At 45.6% G+C, this 19,037-nt stretch overlaps 1 protein-coding gene across 2 annotated transcripts in view; it reads right to left on the bottom strand.

Annotated features, from left to right (window-relative positions):
• Nucleotides 1–19,037, bottom strand: part of LOC119975008 (lamin-L(III)-like) — a 114,336-nt gene that overhangs the window by 22,248 nt on the left and 73,051 nt on the right. For both annotated transcript variants that reach the window (XM_038814451.1, XM_038814450.1), the window contains exons 7-9: nt 15,887–16,100; nt 13,247–13,354; nt 2,716–2,835 (exon numbers count right to left, since the gene is read on the bottom strand). In XM_038814451.1, the coding sequence (XP_038670379.1) occupies nt 2,716–2,835; nt 13,247–13,354; nt 15,887–16,100 (442 nt within the window). The remainder of the gene's footprint in view (nt 1–2,715; nt 2,836–13,246; nt 13,355–15,886; nt 16,101–19,037) is intronic.

The following is a 19,037-nucleotide window of genomic DNA, read 5'->3' on the forward strand; positions in this document are numbered from 1 at the left end:
ACAGAGTGTAGTAATACAAGTTTTTGTTGATGCAGTGTGAAATATTTGTGAGAATCAGGAAAATGGCGCATTGATTGAAGCAAACCAGAAACCATCAGAAAAATCTAAATTCAAGTCAATAGCCGATCCCACACCCTCAACAGGTGACATAATGTAATTGAAACCAGAACGTTTAGGGCAGAGAAAGAGGCCACTTGGCACATTGTGCCTGTGCCAGCATGGAGGCACAGTGGCTAGCACTACTGCCTCACAACCTTGGACCCGGATTTGATTCCGGCGTCAGCTGACTGTGGAGTTTGTGTGGAGCTTGCACGTTCTCCCCGCGCCTGCGTGGATTTACTCTGGGTGTTCCAGTTCCTCCCACAGTCCAAAGGTGTGTACGTTAGGTCGATTAGCCATGATAAAATTGCCCTTTAGCATCTAGGAATGTGCAGATTTGATGAGGATAGGACGGGGAGTGGGCCGAGGTGGGGTGTTCTTTCAGAGGGTCAGTGCAGACGTGATGGGCCAAATGGCATCCTTCTGCACTGCGGGGGTTCTATGGTTCCAAAAAGCAAGTCATCTAGCTTAAGCCCACATTCGACCCTTAGCACTGCAGGTTACAGCATTTGAGGTGAAAATCCAGACATATTTTCAATGAATTTTGGGTTTCTGCCTCGCCTACCCTTTCAGGCAACAGATTTTAGAACTCTGCCACTCCCTGGGTGGATTTTGTTCCCTCATCTCCTCTCTAATCTTTCTACCAATCTTTAAATCTATGCTATCGGAGACCTCTTGGTGGTCAGGGTCAGTGTAGGGTGGCCCCCTGGCCCTCTCCCTAGAATGTGGGCACCACGGCACTGCCCAGCTATACCTTGGCACTGCAACCCTGGTACTGTCAAGGTGCCTGGGTGGCACTTGCTAAGCTGGAAGGAGCACCACCTTGATACCAGAGTGACAGTGCAAGGGTGGCTGTGTGCCACTGCCAAGGGTCAGGGCCTGGGGGAGGGGGGTGGGATGCCCATGGAAGGTGGAGGGGGGTGTTTGAAAGGTGGTGGTGTGCAGGACAGGTAGGTACGGGTCTGTGGGTGGTTGGGAGGTGGGGGGCGGAGGGATGACGGTGGTGCCATGAAAGGGGGGAATGCTGTAAGTGGGCTTGGATGTGGCTGAAGAGGAGGGCATCGTTGGACCCCATAGCGGGGTGTGTTGGGTGGTGTCCCTGTACGTGGGAGGTGGCATTGCGCATGGGTGGAGGGTGTGGAGCACCCACAAGCCCACTTAGAAATCAGGGCACCCTTTCAAAATGGCGGTTTGATTTCAGAGTTCAGCTCCCCAGTGCTGAAAAAAATTCTAAGTGTGGGCTAAACCTGTGGGAAACTCCCCAGGGCACAGAAAAATGACTAAATGGCCTTGGATTGCAGTGGGGAACACACCGACAGAGAAACTCGCCACAAATAAACTTAGAAATGTTTATGGAGAATCGTGCCCAAAAGTTTTACTGGTGGCGCTAGTAAATCAGACTGGATATGAAATGAGTGCCGTGTCATCTTAAATCCACAGATCAAGAAAGCAGACGTTCAAAATAGGGTGATGCAACGTTTAATATTTCAGGCTGAGTTACTGCTACCAGTGCATTTATAGATTGTTAGGATCCCGGATGAGAACCCACCTATTTGCAATTTGTAAAATTGTGAGGAGAGGTGACTGCCACAGGAGTGCTAACACTGACCAATAGGAATCTTTTTTGTTAAAACAAACTTTAATTTAAACACAAAATTAATCACATTAGCAACAAAGAAATACCTTTACAGATAACAGTTACAACAGTTCTTAAGTAAAAGTAAAAATCTTAACTTACTCCCGACACCGGCCACCAAATATTCCAATTCAGCAAACTGATATTGTTCAAATACCACAGATAAATAAAGTTAGCAATCAGGTTTACTTGCTTTTTCTGTGCAGAGGTCTTGGAGAGAACCTTGCTGGAGGAAATTAAAAGACACTTCTTGGCAGACTAAAATTCTACAGCAAAAGTGAAACTGTAGACAGATCTGGCTTCTCCCCTTATTTACATAATCTGTACCCAAAGCATCGGTTTGATGCATGGAGGAGGCAGTGGTGTCATGGCATTGTTGCCGGGCCAGTAATCCAGAGACCTAGAATGATGCTCTGGAACCCAGGTTCAAATCCAACCATGGTAGATGGGGAAATTTGAATTCAATAAAAATCTGGAATTAAAAATGTCTAAAGATGACCATGAAACCATCCGTTAAAACACATTGGTTTCACTAAATTCCTTTAGATCAGCTGTCTTTACCTGGTTTGGCCTACACCCAAAACAATGTAGATGACTCTAAATGCCCTCAAGAGATGGTCCAGCCAGCAACACCCACATCCCAGGAATGAAAAAAAAAGAATACCCAAAGCTGTCTCCTCCCACAAGATGTTCGATGACCTGGTTAGTCAGAAACAAATGCAATTTCTTGCATTAATCTTCACACCTCAAGGGCCTCCAAACCAAAACAATATTTAATTAGCTACCTATCTCTAAACAGTAAATGCTTTTATAATCTATCAGCGGAACACTCCCCCTGCAAAATGAAGGAATATCTCACTTTTGCAACCCCTTAAAAGCTTTAGCAGATATACTGGCGACAAATAGAAAATGTAACTTTTTTTTACATTCACCACGCTATACATATTGCATTGCCTTTATTTACCACTTATTGCACATACCTCTCCACTGGCATTGAGGAGAATCACCTTCATACCATCTCCTGAGCCCCAGGATCTCTGTCCCTTCCACACCAAGTCAACTGGAGCATGTTGGGAAGCATTGGCACTCGCAGCCCAGATCTAACAAAGAAAGATAATAGTAAAATTAAACAATGTTACTTCAAGATTCACACTGAAAATTTGCACCACGAATGAAATGCATAATTTGACAAACATTAAAGTAATTTTACATTGCAATCCCCACCCAACCAGTCTACACTCACACTGCACGTCTATGTATCTTCTTACACAAGTTTGAAAGCATTCATTTGTTAAGAGGTAACTTAAAAGCAGGATAACTTGAATATGCACCAGCTTAATGCATTCAGAAGGGTTCTCCAGGTAAAAACAACCACTACAGCAGAAATGGATTGATTTATCATGGTAAAGGTTCTTGACATCACATGTCTCTTTTTCACTTTCATCCACTTGTGGCACTTGTTCCATAATCATCCACTCTTTCCCCCCCACAGCCTGTCACAGCTTTCCCCATGACTGCCAAAATATAGTCTCTTGCTCTCACTCTTTGTCATATAAAAAGAAAGAGAAGAGCAAATTTAAGTACATTTAGACCAGAAATAGTAGGAGGATAGGTAGAATCCATGGCGGGATTCTCTGATCCTGAGGCTAAGTGTTGACGCCATCGGAAATGCCTCAGGATCAGCAATTCTGGCCCCGCTCCAGCTGCTGATTCCGGTGTCAACTGGGCGCCGTGGGGCCCGCGCATGCACAGTGGGACTGGCACCAACGCACACATGCGCAGTGGCACCAGCGCCAACACGCGCATGCACAGTGGCTCCCAACTCTGCGGCAGCCCTGACGCAACGATCCTTCCACGCCAAGGTCCCGCCAGCCAAGAGCAGATTAGAACGGCGCCGGCAGGACTTGGGTTTTTTTTGCAATGGCCGCTCGGCCCATCCTGGGCAGAGAATTGGCGAGGTGAAGCCACATAGTGTGGCCCCCAACCAGCTCTGCGCCGAACACGCTGGCGCCAATGGCGCCAATTCTCCGCTCTGAGGAGAATCGCGTTCCGGCGTCGGGGCAGCGTGGTGCGATTCACGCTGGTCGCGGGGATTCTCAGGCCCGGCCCTGGGCTGAGAGAATCCCACCCCCATTATTCCAACAGAGTAAGGTAAATACTTTGAAAAGTACAATCTCATCAGAGAGCGTGACCATGGTATGGGGAAAAGGTAACTCAAATCCAACCAATCCAAGAGCATTCATGGAACTCCGAATAGGATCGGTTGTTCGTACATGGAAAGATTTTCAGGTGATATCTGATAAGGCTCCACACAGTGATCAATAGGTGACATACGGCGTATTAACCACATTGCATGGACAGAAAGACGACACAAGGTGGAGAGTATCTGATGGACACTCTAAAATTAGTAGCAAGTAAAAAGCGATGCCGAGGGACTGGTGGAGAGAGTCATTGTAAATGACCTAGATTTAGGTTAGACAGGAGAATATCCACATTGCACAAAATATTCTGTGAGGAAATACAGTGAAGTGCAAAGGAGAGAGTATACAATATTACAAAATAGGTTAAGCAGATTAATGCTTGATGCAGATTAAGGCAGTACCATTCTGGGATAAGGATGGCACAGGGTTACTTTTCAAAAGATAAAGGGCTAGGACAAAAAGCAAACAACAGGGATGGTGGATTGGAGAAGATAAAACAATATATTGCCAGTTATATTAAGCACATTCATATCATTCTCAGGGTACGAGGTTTGTGGACACACATTTTTTAAAAATGAACTCCCTCCAAGGACAACGTAATGAGCAATCATGAGGATAATATCTGGGATGGAAGTGCTTAACTATGAGATTGAGTAAGGTGATGAGGTTAATCTGTGATCGGACAACAGTGTTTAAACTAATGAAGAGAATTGCCTGGGTGGATTGGAAACAGTACAAAATAATAATTTATTGAAAATTAGAACAATGCCAATTAAAAGCGAATTTCCCAGAAAAATCCATCATTACAGTTCTCAAAAAAGCGAATTGCACTCCAGACATCAGAGAAGCATTTGGTGATGTTTAAACAGGGAGACTGCTCTTATTTCCCAACTAATCACTAATGCGAGCTAAGAAAATGAGCAGGGAATTGGGAGCAAAAAGAAAAGTCGTCTGCCAAGGCGAACAAAATACAGGGTAGATGTAATTAGCTGAATAGTTCTCAGGTTTTCCTGACGGAATTTCTCCCACTTTCTATTTCCAGGTTTTACCAAATGACTGACTGGTTCTAGTTGTTTCAAATTAAAAGTTCCATCTGGGGCGCACAGATGATGCTGTCCAACATGCATCAAATAGGAGATGGATACTGGATTGTGCAAGAGCAAACTGTCCAGAATTCACAAGAATACATGCAGACAAGAAAGTGGTGACTAAGGTTCATGCCATGAAGGGGTAAAGGACTTAGTACAAGGAGAAAGTGTGTGGGTTATTGGCCCAAACATGGATTACAACAGGCAGAGGAACCCCGGCACATTTTATGATGGTACATATGGATGCTGAGGGGGCACTTATGAGAGTATTTTAATAGAGCTGGAGCCTGAAGACAGAACAGGGAAATATTGAAAATATTTCAGGACTGGGCACAAGAGCTTGTATATCCTGCACAAAGAACAGGAACTTCAGAAAAAGCTTTGAAGTACAGTAACCTCCCACACGCACGGAAAAGCTTAAATGCAACAAGGTGCAACAGAGACAATGGGATAATAGAACAAAGAACAAAGAAAATTACAGCACAGGAACAGGCCCTTCCAGCCTGCGCCGATCCAGATCCTTTATCTAAACCTGTGTCCTATTTTCCAAGGTCTACTTCCCTCTGTTCCCGCCCGTTCATATACCCGTCTAGATGCCTCTTAAATGATGCTATGTACAAAGAACGGAAGCATGTGCTGTTAAAAACTGGTGAAAGGCATTTGAACATTAAAGTTTAGTGCATTTTAAAATGATTGAATTTACATTACAAAGTTTATTTTTAAGCGGCACATATTGGAATAGGTGCAAAATCAAAGGAGTTTAAAAGTAGGTTAAATTCTTTCAGTGGCTTGATCAGTCCATTCTGGTGGCTTATGACTGGCTGTTTAGTAAGTAGTCATTTTTAAAATTAAGACATTTAGGGATTAAGATTGATAGCTCCTGAAAACCAGGCACAAGAATCATGACGCATAATAAACTCGTGCCCGTTGATCGCAATGCAGGCAGTCTACCAACTTCATCCTGCCTGTTCATTTGAATAATCTCTGCATACATCCAGCATTAATCGTGTTTCTCAGTGGCTGGGTACATCAGCAGGGGGCTAACATACCAAGTGCCTAGCACCACATTAACCACTCCACATTTAGCCTGCACCCCTCAAAAGGGGTGTTGCGGTTGCACTGGTGCTCGGAATGGTGATTGAAAGAAACACAATCTGGAAAAGATCAAAGAGTGGCACAGCACCTGAGAGAGCTGGCTCCAAGGTTTTCAAACTCTGCACTGGAAGTCTTCATGGAGGAGGTGAAAAGATGTCCTGTATCCCCCAGGGTAGGAAATGGTCAAAATACAATAGGAGCAAATAGTCAATGCTCTCACGGTGGTCAAGGTCAGCGAATGCACCTTCAAAGATCACAGCCTACCAACTCCATCACTAACCCCAAGAGGCTGCTCAGTTCACACACCCTCTTTACCCAACTACCAATAATCCCCATCAAAGAAACCTCATTCCTGACATTCATAGCGTCACTTCCCCCTAACACACTTAGAACAGCTGCAAGGGCGGCACGGTGGCACAGTTGTCTCACAGCGCCAGGGAGCCAGGTTCAATTCCAGCCTTGGGCGATTGTGTGGAGTTTGTACGTTCTCCCTGTGTCTGTGCAAGTTTCCTTCGGTGGCTCCAGTTTCCTCCCACAGCCCAAAGATGTGCAGATTAGGGGATTGGCCATGCTAAAATTGCCCCTCTTGACTTGGAGGCACACAATCAGAGGCAGCAGCAGATAACAAGGGGCTGTTTAGCTCACAGGGCTAATCGCTGGCTTTGAAAGCAGACCAAGGCAAGCCAGCAGCACGGTTCGATTCCCGTAACAGCCTCCCCGAACAGGCGCCGGAATGTGGCGACTAGGGGCTTTTCACAGTAACTTCATTTGAAGTCTACTCGTGACAATAAGCGATTTTCATTTTCAAGTGCAGGGGGTGGGGTGGGGATGACAGCCTGTGTACACTAATCATCATGGAGGCAGTGATGCTGGTTATCACTGTGAGGCTCAATGTTGAGGCCATGTCCAAAGGAGAAACTGAAACCATCCAAGACTGCGGTAGCCTCATACCAAATCCTTCTGCTCGCATCCCTATTCTCTCACATCCCACAGTCTCAGATCTGTAAGATGATGTGAGCGTGCATTTGTTTTCTCCTCTTCCCCCTGCACCACAACCTCCAACTGGCCTTTTTTCCTTTCAGACACTCAAATGCAACCAAGCCAGGCAGTGAGATGGCAATGCTGAAGAACCAGAACTATCACTTGATTTCACATTCATTGTCACCAGGTCAGATAAAGAATGAAAAATGAACTGAAAATCGCTTATTGTCACAAGTAAAGTTCAAATGAAGTTACTGTGAAAAGCCCCTAGTCGCCACATCCCGGCGTCTGTTTGGGGAGGCTGGTACGGGAATTGAACCGTGTTGCTGGCCTGCCTTGGTCTGCTTTAAAAGCCAGCGATTTAGCCCAGTGTGCTAAAGCAGCCCCGGTGGTAAAGACATGGTGCTTTTAACTGGGTTTCAGCGTGCGGTGAGAACCGGCACGAGTGCGGTGCAGGTAGAGACAAGGGCAGCGCAGGTGTCAGCTCACATAAGCTTCATTGCAGAGGGGTCAGGTCAGAAATAGGGGCACAACACAGGCCATTTGGACCTTTGGGCAAACTCTGCCATTCAACGTCATCCCGGCTGATCTACCTCAATTCCAACTTCCCACCCCATCCCTTCATTACCTTTGTACTAAACAAAAATATCTATCCACCCGTCTTGAATAGACGCCATGATTGAACATCCACAGCTAACTGGGATGGGGAATACCAAAGATTCAAAGCCCTCGGAGTGAAGAAATGTCTCCTCATCGCAGCCCTAGATGAATGACTCCTTATTCTGACAAAGTCTGTATTCTCGATTCCCCAGCAAGGGGAACCTCAGCAGCACTTACCCTGTCAAACCATTGAGAATTTTATGTTTCAATTAAGACATAGAGGATTACAGCATGAAAACAGGCCCTTCAGCCCAACTTGTCCATGCCGCTCAGTTTTTAACCACTAAGCTAGTCCCAAATCCCTCTATACCCATCTTTCCCATATAACTGTCTAGATGCTTTTCAAAGGACAAAATTGTACCCGCCTCTACTACTGCCTCTGGCAGCTTATTCAAGACACTTTCCATCCTGTGTGAAACATTACCCCTCTGGATTCTTTTGTATCACTCCCCCTTTACCTTAAACCTATGCCCTATAGTTTTAGGCATCTTTTCCCGCTTCTACACGTGGAATGAATATAGGCCTTAAATGCACATTCACTCCTCAAGTGAACAAGACGTTGTTAAATCTGAAAAATTCAGCCTGTTAATCTTTCCAGCGCTTTCACGCAATTCTCCAAATGCTAACAATAGGTGTGAAGACATAAAATACCAAATAATCATGAATTAGACCCTTTAGCAAGATGCCAGGGTGGAGCTGTCCTTTAAAGTGAAACAGCAGCATAATTTACAATTTTTACATTTAATAATACAGAAGTACCAAGAGTGTGACGTTTTAAAAAGTAACTATGGATTATCTATTGTGAATGTGGCGTGGGTCGCGAGAGTCGGCCATTCTGTAAAAACGTGATGCCGGAAAATACATTTGAAAAACAGGGACTTAAAGATGTAGCCCAACCCTCCTCATGTGCGAGGCTTAGTCTCATCCAATTTAAGGTGCTGCACCGGGCCCACATGTCCGGGACTAGGATGAGTAGGTTCTTTGGGGGTGAGGACAGGTGCCCCAGATGTTCGGGGAGTCCAGCGAACCACGGCCATATGTTCTGGGCATGCCCAGCACTGGAAGAATTCTGGAAGGGGGTGGCGGGGACGTGCGATTTTTGGAGTTGCGGTAGAGCCAGGAGTGCAGGAGGCGAAAGAGGCCGGTGTCCTGGCCATTGCGTCCCTAGTAGCCCGTCGAAGGATTCTGTTACAATGGAAGGATGCAAGGCCCCCAAGCGTGGAGACCTGGATCAGTGAGATGGCGGGATTTATAAAATTGGAAAAGGTCAAATTTGCCCTGAGAGGATCAATACAAGGGTTCTATAAACGATGGCAGCCTTTTCTGGACTTCCTGGCTCAGAGATAGGTAACTTGGTCAATAGCAGCAGCAACCAGGGGTGGGGGGGGGGGGGGGGGGGGGGGGTGGGGGGCATTATTGTAGTGTTTATTCTGTAACTTTATAGTGTGTTAATTTGCGTTGTTGTTAAAATGCTGGGTTGTTCATGGGGATGGGGCGAATGTATATGATTGTTAATATTATTGTTATTTTCGGTATTTTACTAAGGTGCGTCAATGTTGTATAAAATCAAAATTTTTCAATAAACATTATTTAATAAAAAAAGATGTAGCCCAACAAATACTCTATCATTGTAGTAAGACATTTTTTTACTCTTCTACTCTCCCCTTGTAAACAAATGTAACATACCATTTTGCCTTGCTAATTTCTCATTCTACTCACATATTGGGCGGGATTCTCTCCTACCCGGCGTGACGGAGGGTGCCGGCGTAGGGGAGTGGCGCCAACCACTCAGGGGTCGCGCCTCCTCCAAAGGTGGGGAATTCTCCCCACCTTTGGGGGCCAGCCCCGCGCCGGAGCAGTTTGCACCGGTAGACTGGCGCAAACACCCGGCGCAGTCGGAAGCGGGGCTGGCCGAAAGGCTTTCGGCGGTCGGCGCATGCGCCGGCAGTGACGTCAGCGGCAGCTGGCCGCTGACCTCACTGCCGGCGCATGCGCGATGCGGGGTTCTCCTCCGCGTCCGCCATGGCGGAGGCCGTGGCGGCGCGGAAGGAGAAAGAGTGCCCCCACGGCACTGCCCCGCGGAGTGAGCGGGGGGCCCCGATCGCGGGCCAGGCCTCCGTGGGGGCACCCCCCGGGTCCGATCGCCCCCCGCCCCCCCCAGGACCCCGGGGGCCCGCTCGCGCCGCTGAGTCCGCCGTTTCCGAGGTGGTGTACACCTCGGCGGCGGGAGAAGGCCTCCCAGCGGCGGGACTTCGGCCCATCCGGGCCGGAGATTTCAGGTAGGTTAAAAAAAAATGAAATCCCGCCGGCGCCAGCTGTTTCCACAGGCTGCCGGCGGGATTTGCACAACGCCGGTTTTTTACCGGCGGGAGAATTAGGAGACCTGCGGGAGCGGAAATAACGCCGCTTCCCGCCAATTCTCCGACCCTGCGTGGGGTCGGAGAATCCCGCCCATTAACTTTGTGGTTTATGTACAAAGACACCAAAGTCCTTCTGAACGCAAATATTTCCAAATCTCTCATCATTCACTAATAAAATGTCTACTTTACTATTTTTCATTATCTCACGCTTTGCCTCAATATAGCCCATCGGCCTTGTCCATGCCCACTCACCCAACTCTCTGCAATCTTTGTGTCTGCCTCACCACTTACAAAGTTAGGTGGGGAAGTATCATCAACAAACGCGGATACATCACACTTATCCCCTCAAATCCGTAAATAGCCGAGTCTCATACACTGAACCTTGTGGTGACCTGTTACTATACCCGCCGACTCAAAAATGTCCTGCTCATTCCTACAGTTTACTGTCCATTAACCAATCCTCAAACCATGGCATGCATAACCCCAATCCAACATGTTGTAATTTTGTGCCATAAAGGTGAGGAATTCATTTGTGCAGCGTTCATTAAGGAGGCGGTGGTATAGTGGTATTGTCACTGGACTAGTAATCCAGAAACCTAGGGTAACACTCTGAGCACCTAGGTTCGAATCCCACCACGGCAGATGGTGAAATTTGAAGGTTCTCCAATGTTCAGGAAAGGAAATCTGCCATCTTTAACAGGTCTAACCTACACATGACTGCAGCTCCACAACAAATACCTTCTGAAATGGCCTGCCAAACCACCCAGTTCAAGGGAAATTAGGGATGGGCAACAAATGTTGGTCTAGCCAGTGAGGCTCGCATCCCATGAAGGAATTTTTAAAAAAAAGCTGAGATGGGTCAAAATTCTTGGTGCATTTAGGGACGCCTACCAGAAAGCAGGTGGTCAAGATCAAATAGCATGGAAGAGTGCAGGGCTTTGCACAGAGTCCGGAAGTCTGTCCTTTTCAGAATGGAAATGGTCGTCAACTTCGTTTGCAGACTTGGGGAACCAACCACAATACAGCTTCTGAGGACAGAAGCCACAAAATGTCTGAAAGCTGCCTGGCAGCTCAGACTGAAGATATGCAAGTTCAGATGGATGGAAGCCTGTAGATTAGTATGAAACGGGTGTCAGATCAGTCCAACAATCTATCCTTCAACAGATTACTTGGGATCGCTGAGGCCTTGAGTGAGTGGCAATGGCTTTATGGAGGATGAACCTCTCTTAGGCAGAATGTGTTCGCAAGCCTGCTCCATCAGTGCCCTACTGTTGCCTGTCAGCCAGCGTAGACTGTTGACGCCCAAGCCAAGATTGGGCCTAGAAATAAAAGTCACCATAGTGCCAGAGGACTGTACGATGCTCTCCCTTTTTTGAGAGAGAGCTGATTTAACCAAAGGGTCACTACACCTCGGGCGAGGGGCGAGGTTGAAAAGGCAGAGTCTTTGTTAATAACCTCAGCCGGTATGGGAATTGAACCTGCGCTGTTGGCATCGCTCCGTATTATGATCCAGCTATCCAGCCAACTGAGCCAACCGACACCTGGGCCTAGAAGGACTTCACTGAGGCACACAATTGTTCTCCAAGGCCATCTGCAGTCTTCCTCACTGAAAGTCAGCCTTCCATCAACCATGTAGAAGCCACTGGCGTATAACTGTAGCAGTATTAGAATAGGAAACGACATATGTAAGGCTGGCACCAAGGGAACCAAATGGTCATTAGTTAACTTATTCTTGAAGTATTACAAGATTTCATTCAGAAATTTGGTTCCAAATATTTATATGGTAGAGACATTTTTTTTTTGCGTTGTGATCAAGCTGATGAATTGAGAGTCACTGACAGAGTAAATCTGAGTTCTGGGCCATCTAGTGAAAGGGGATTGTTGTTCCTGGTATCCCACCCAGACGAGTTCAACAAGGACAGCCCGGGCAGAAAAGCATAATCCATCCTCCCTTCCTCTTCCAGCATCTTGCCCTATTCTGCACAACCTCTGTTGTGTTCCAGTGCAGTAGCTTACTATTCACCCACATCTGGGAACAAGTGGCTTTGAAGGAAGCTTTGAAATCAGGAAGAAATTCCTTCAGCACGCGCCAGACCACTTCCTCCAGATTTCAGCAATTTGAAACAGCTACAAAAAATACCAAACACTTGTAGAGCGGCAGCAAAAGCAGAAGAAAATAAACTCAGCCACCCACATGTAAGTAGTTGATGATCCCTTTAAATAGATGGAGCCCCTTCCTGCTGCTAAATATTTGGCAGGACTGGTGTAAAAAAAAATAAAATCAGCATTTGATCAAAAGTCCGTTTAATGAAAAGGAATTGCTTTCCATGCTACAGAACCTTACAGGTCCTATGCACGTGTTTGCATCTCCCTTTTGCATTTTCTGGGTGGGTATTCGCTGCATGGGTGCCAATTGCTTGTACGCGTGCCATGGATACCATTTTGGAGCTTTAAGAGCACTCACAGCACCCAAGACATGGGTGTGGACCAGTCTAATCTCTTACCCCTGCTTTTATTTTTATAAAAGATAATAACCTTTGATAAAATACCCAGGGGAGCACGATGGCACAGTGGCTATCACTGCTGCCTCATGGCGTCGAGATTCCAGGTTTGATCCCGGCTCTGGGTCACTTTCCTTGTGGAGTTTGTACATTCTCCCTGCATCTGCGTGGGTTTTGATTGGCCACACAAAATTGCCCCTTAATTGGAAAAAATGAATTGGATACTCTAAATTTAAAAAAGATAAATTACCCAACACACCACAAGCTTTTTTCCAGGCACTAAAACCCCATTATTCACATTAGACAGTGTTGGGGGGGGACTAGGAAAAAGATGTTTAGAAATGATTACAAAATTAATTCATCTAAAATCAGATGATGGTTGGAAAAATCAGGAAAATTCATCAATTACCCTGGTACCGAACATTACTCACAGCATTCTCGGAACATGGAGTTTCCATTCATCCAGCAGAGGGGAAATGGCATTATTAATTGTAAACTTTTCAGTGCAATTTTGTTATGTACAAAAATAATAAATCTCTCATTTTCTAGCAGCAAATTGCTACATCAGTTGCTGCTGCATGGAATTTTTATATCAAAAGCACTACAGCTCTGGGTAAATACTTACAGTTACTGTTTGTCTTGGTTTAAGTATAAATCGTGCAGGAAACTTGTATGTAATAAAGTTTAACTCATCACATTTTCTTCTGATAGTCCATCCACTTAATGGCTGATCCTAAAACGATATTACAAAATTTGAAAGTATAATAATTATTAGTATTAAAAACGGGAACAATTTCTGCTCAATACTGATTTGATTTTCTGTCCATAATTATCAAGGAACCAGAACCTTTCATTAAAACAAAGTAATTTTGTCTAGTGTAAAATAAATATTTTACAAACTTAATTATGGCAGGCATATTACATTGTTACATGTAACAGTTACATTACAATAATCAGGAGAGACAATGGCATAGTGGTCCTGTCGCTGGACCAGTAATCCGGGCATGTAGGGTAATGTTCTGGGGGCCCCAAGTTTGAATCACACCATGGCAGATGGTGAAGCTTGAATTTAATAAAAATCTGAGGTGGAATTCTCTGATAATGGGGCCATGTCCCCATGCCCGCGAGGAAACTGGCGTGATTTTTTTCTAGAAAGTTCAGAGTGATTCTACGTTTTGAAGGCGGCTTGCACGGCCCCGGAGTAGTCCACGCAGCTCCGGCTGCTGATACAGGGCCCTGCACTTACTGCTGTGGGGCCACCGCAGTGGACCCACACAGCGCGCTGGCCCCTACAATATTGCCGCCCCCCCCCCAGAACGTGCGTGCCAGCGATCGGTGGCCCCCGATCGCCACTCCGAGTGCCCCCGGGTTGAAACCATGCCGGCGGGAACCCGGCCAGTTGCCAGGGGAGAATCGGCACGGGGGCGTTGGTCAATGGCCCCCGACCGGCACCACGTTGACCGCGCACACGCGTCTGGCGGCGATTCTCCGGTCCGCAGAGAATCGCAGGAAGGCGTCAGACCCGATTGTGGGTCTGACGCCCATTCTCCGCCCCTGCACTGAACGCGGTTTCGGCGTGGAGGCTCGCAGAATCCCGCCCCTAATGAAATGATGGCCATGAAACCATTGCCCATTGTCGTAAAAACCTATCTGTTTGATGAATTTGGAAATCTGCCGTCCTAACCTGGTCCGACCTACATGTGACTCCAGACATTGATGTGGTTAACTCTTAACTGTCCCCCATTGAAATGGCTAAGCAAGCCACTAGGTTCAAGGGCAATTAAGGATGGGCAACAAATGCTGGCCCAGTCAGCAAATCCCACATCCCAAGAACGGATTTTAAAAAAAGATGTTATGACAATGTTATATAACAGTTGATAATGCAATTGTATGGAACAGCATTGTCCAAGACATAACCCATAGGCCAAATCTAGCCTGCAAATTAATTTCACTCAAATCCAGTTATTTTCCTTGTGCATAAAGACCGAATTGATTTCTATTTCATGCCCCCCTGCACCCTGCCGAACCCTAACCCTAACCATCCCACCATCGAAAATAAAATAAAATGGCTGCACTCTAGACCGACAAAGCAACACCTTTTCCTGCTGCAATCAGGAATCTAGCTCCGATATGTAAATATTGAGTGCTAGTACTGGAATTGGAATTATTTTGTACAACTCGCTTGCTATCTCATCTCGAAAGAGTAAAGAAACGATGAAGAAGTTATTCTACTACACAAGCGAGTCGGTAACATCAGATGACGACGGAAAGCTGGCTACTTTGGTAGGAGGGCGAGATGTGACCCACCGTTCATCATAGATCTTGTGCTCGAACAATTGATTTAATTAGAGATAGTAGTACCTAGTGGAGTGGTGCAGCGACAATAATCTCTCACTCAATGCCAGCAAAACTAAAGAGCTGGTCATTGACTTCAGGAAGCAAAGTACTGTACACACCCCTGTCAGCATCAAAGGGGCCGAGGTGGAGATGGTTACCAGCTTCAACTTCCTAGGGGTGCACATTTCCAAAAATCTGTCCTTGTCCACCCATGTCGACGCTACCACCAAGAAAGTAAAACAGCGCCTATACTTCCTCAGGAAACTAAGGAAATTTGGCATGTCCACATTAACACTTACCAACTTTTACAGATGCACCATAGAAAGCATCCTATCTAGCTGCATCACAGCCTGGTATGGCAACTGCTTGACCCAGGACCGCAAGAAACTTCAGAGAATCGTGAACACAGCCCAGTGCATCACACGAACCTGCCTCCCATCCATTGACTCCATTTACATTTCCCGCTGCCTGGAGAAAGCAGGCAGCATAATCAAAGATCCTTCCCACCCGGCTTACTCACTCTTCCAACTTCTTCCATCGGGCAGGAGATACAGAAGTCTGAGAACGCGCACGAACAGATTCAAAAACAGCTTGTTCCCCGCTGTTACCAGACTCCTAAATGACCCTCTTATGGACTGATCTCATTAACACTACACCCTGTATGCTTCATCCGATGCCGGTGTTTATGTAGTTACATTGTGTACCTTGTGTTGCCCTATTATGTACTTTATTTTATTCCCTTTTCTTCCCATGTACTTAATGATCTGTTGAGCTGCTGGCAGAAAAATACTTTTCACAGTACCTCCGTACACATGAAAATAAACAACTCCAATCCTCTCCAATCCAATTAGCAAATCCCCAACTGCGGAGACAACTGCATTTTGTGCTGCAGTAAAATGAAGGCAACAAACTCTGGATGTGTCCTTACCTTATCAGAAATACTCTTTATTTTGACAAATTTTCCTTCATCGTCAATTTCTTCTAAAATTATTCCTCCGAGGGAAAACATATGTTCACGTGTTTCGTAAGGGCAGCTGGCAATCTCTGCTTCAGACAATTTCCGCTTCTTTCCTCGGACTGAAGTGACTCTACTTGACGTGCGTGCCAGGCAGTGTGAAGACGGACTGGGAGTCAAGTCAAATCTGCAATATTGGAAAACGTTGAAGGTATTAATAAATTATATATATATATGTTTAAATTTAGAGTATCCAAATATTTTTTTTTCTAATTAAGGGGAAATTTAGCGTGGCCAATCCACCTAATCTGCACATCTTTGGGTTGTGGATGTGAAACTCACGCTGACACGGGGAGAACGTGCAAACTCCACATGGGCAGTGACACAGGGCTGGGATTTGAACCCGGGTCTTCAGCGCCGCAGTCCCAGTGCTAACCACTGCGTCACATGCTACCCCATTAATAAATATATTAAGCCACATGTAGGTTTAGCAATTTCATTCCCACATATTTCCACTGAAATACAGACAAAAGCTCAATACAAATAAACACATTACAGGGCAAATAGCCTTCCCTGCACCTTTGACACAAAATTGTACACCCATTCTTTGATAGCAAAGAATTGTTACATCTTTCAATTCCTGTTTTAAAGGAAATTATGGTACAGGCGGAGACTATTCATCTATGCTGGCTCCCTCACTGAATCTATATACTCCAATCCCAGCTCTCTCCACTCTCCACAAGCCCCTAATAATTGTCAATGTTTTCCTTATTCCCACTTAAATACTAACACTGACTTCTTCTCCAACCACTTGTACTGAATGATTTTACTTATTGAGCGCTCTGCATGAAAAATATAATTCCAACTCTTCCCTTTGTGCTTTTAGTATCAATTCAAAATTGATGACTGATTTACTGATTAGTGCAATTACATACTGCTCAAGTGGTTGCCACTCTTTGACTGATAGCATTGTTCCCACACTGAAGAAAGTGGAAGGAAGCCCATGGTATGGGGGAAAACATGGATACAAGATTGGTTGGCTAACAGGAAGCATAGAGTAGGCATAAATGAGTCTTGTTCAGGTTGGCAATGTGAAACAGGTAGTGCGCCACTGGGACTCAACTGTGTTAGTATTTATATAAATGTCTTGGATGAATGGGTGGAGAGGATTGATGCCAAATTTGCTGATGACACAAAGATAGGGATGACACAGTGGTTAGCACTGCTGCCTCACAGCGCCAGGGACCCGGGTTCAATTCCGGCCTTGGATGACTGTCTGTGTGGAGTTTGCACTTTCTTCCCATGCCAGTATGGGTTTCCTCTGGGTGCTCCGGTTTCCTCTAACAGTCCAAAGATGTGGTTAGGTGTATTGTCCATGCTAAATTGTTCCTTAGTGTCCAAAGATGTGCAGATAAGATGGGATTACAGTGATAGAGCAGGGGACTGGGTCTAGGTATAGTGCTCTTTCAGATGGTGCAGACTCTTTGGGCCGAATGTGCTCCTTCTACACTGTAGGGATTCTGTGAAAGTCCTTTATACTGCATGATATCACAAGATTGTGGCACGGTGGTGCACTGCTGCCTCACAGCACCAGGGACATGGGTTCAATTCCGGCCTCGGGTGATTGTTTGTGTGGAGTTTGAAGTCTCGGGTCTCGTCCGGATGCCCCGGTTTCCTCCCATAGTCCAAAGATGTGCCTATTAGGTAGATTGGCCATGCTAGATTTCCCCTTAGGGCGAGGTTGCGCAGGGAATGGGTAGGATGGCCTTTCGAAGGGTTGATGCAGACACAATGGGCTGAATGGCCTCCTCATGCACTGTAGGAATTCTATGATTCTATTGACATTTGTCCTCACTTCTATAATGCACAAAGATTCTGGATTGCCTGGGAGCTCCGTTCTTTTAGATATATAACAAATACAAATTGGTCAAAACTCCTGAACCATTAAATAACTGAAATAATATTTTGACCCAAGATGCAGTTGGGAGGACTGATAGTGAAGGATGTCATTATTTGAAGATAGAAGATCGTAAAATGTTATGTAATTCCACTTTCTTTGTCATTCTTTTAGAATTCTATCAATATCATAGGAGCCACACCAAAAGGCCAAATTGGGAGTAATGGGATAAGCAAAGTTTCCTTCAACGAAACAGGTGCCATTGTCTTCATCCCCATCACAACCTCTGCTCCTTTTCCACTGACCAGTCATCCTCACTCCTTGATAACTATCAATGGTCAAATCAAACTGTTTATAATCTTGGCATTCCATGTAAACCAGAGATGAGCTCCCTACCACATCCATAACATCACTAAACCCATGCATTTTCATCACCATCACAATGTCCAACTCAGACCTTCCCTCAGCTTATCGCTGCTGAAACCTTCACTCATGCCTTATTACCTCCAGACTTGAATTGTGGAATCCATAATAAACGGTTTCTTAGTGAATGACATGGGTTTTTGTGGAATCTATAGTAAATGGTTTCTTAGTGAATGACGTGGGTCTGCAGAGACAGAATGATGAGCGTAGCCGAACCAAGAATCTACTTTCTGTGAACTATAGTAACATCCAAGGGCAGGTGGGGAGGTAAGCATGCAAACGAAGGATTGAAAATGATCGTTTTTCTATTGGTCTATTTGTCCTGTTTTCTGTTGGCTAGAATTAGTGTCCTTCCATTGGTTTAAAATGAAAGTTTAACTGTGATATTTTTGGTGTGTTGACATGCAAATGAAGGATTAGACAGCAACTGGAAACCTATTGGTTGAAAAAGCTACAAGTGTGTTTGCTTCGCTGGAATCAGACAGATTACAAAGAGTACTCCTGTGTATACCTTGCAGTAATTCCGACAGAATATTCCAATGCACACCTGGCCAGCGTACCCAGTCCTATATTCCATTAACTTGAGGTTATTCAAACTCACACCAATTTCTATTCACCAGTCTCTCATGCTCACTTACGAACATTGGCTCCCGGTTAAGTAACATCTTGTTTCTAAAAAGCTCATCCTCATTTCAAATCCCTCCATTGCGTCACCCTTCCCCCATCTCTGATGCCCTTCAGACCTAGTCACCAATGTTCCCACCCTAAACCAACCCACACCCCCTTCCGAGAATGCTACATTCT

Source organism: Scyliorhinus canicula, chromosome 12 (genome assembly GCF_902713615.1).
Source record: "Scyliorhinus canicula chromosome 12, sScyCan1.1, whole genome shotgun sequence".
Classification (NCBI taxonomy): Eukaryota; Metazoa; Chordata; class Chondrichthyes; order Carcharhiniformes; family Scyliorhinidae; genus Scyliorhinus; species Scyliorhinus canicula.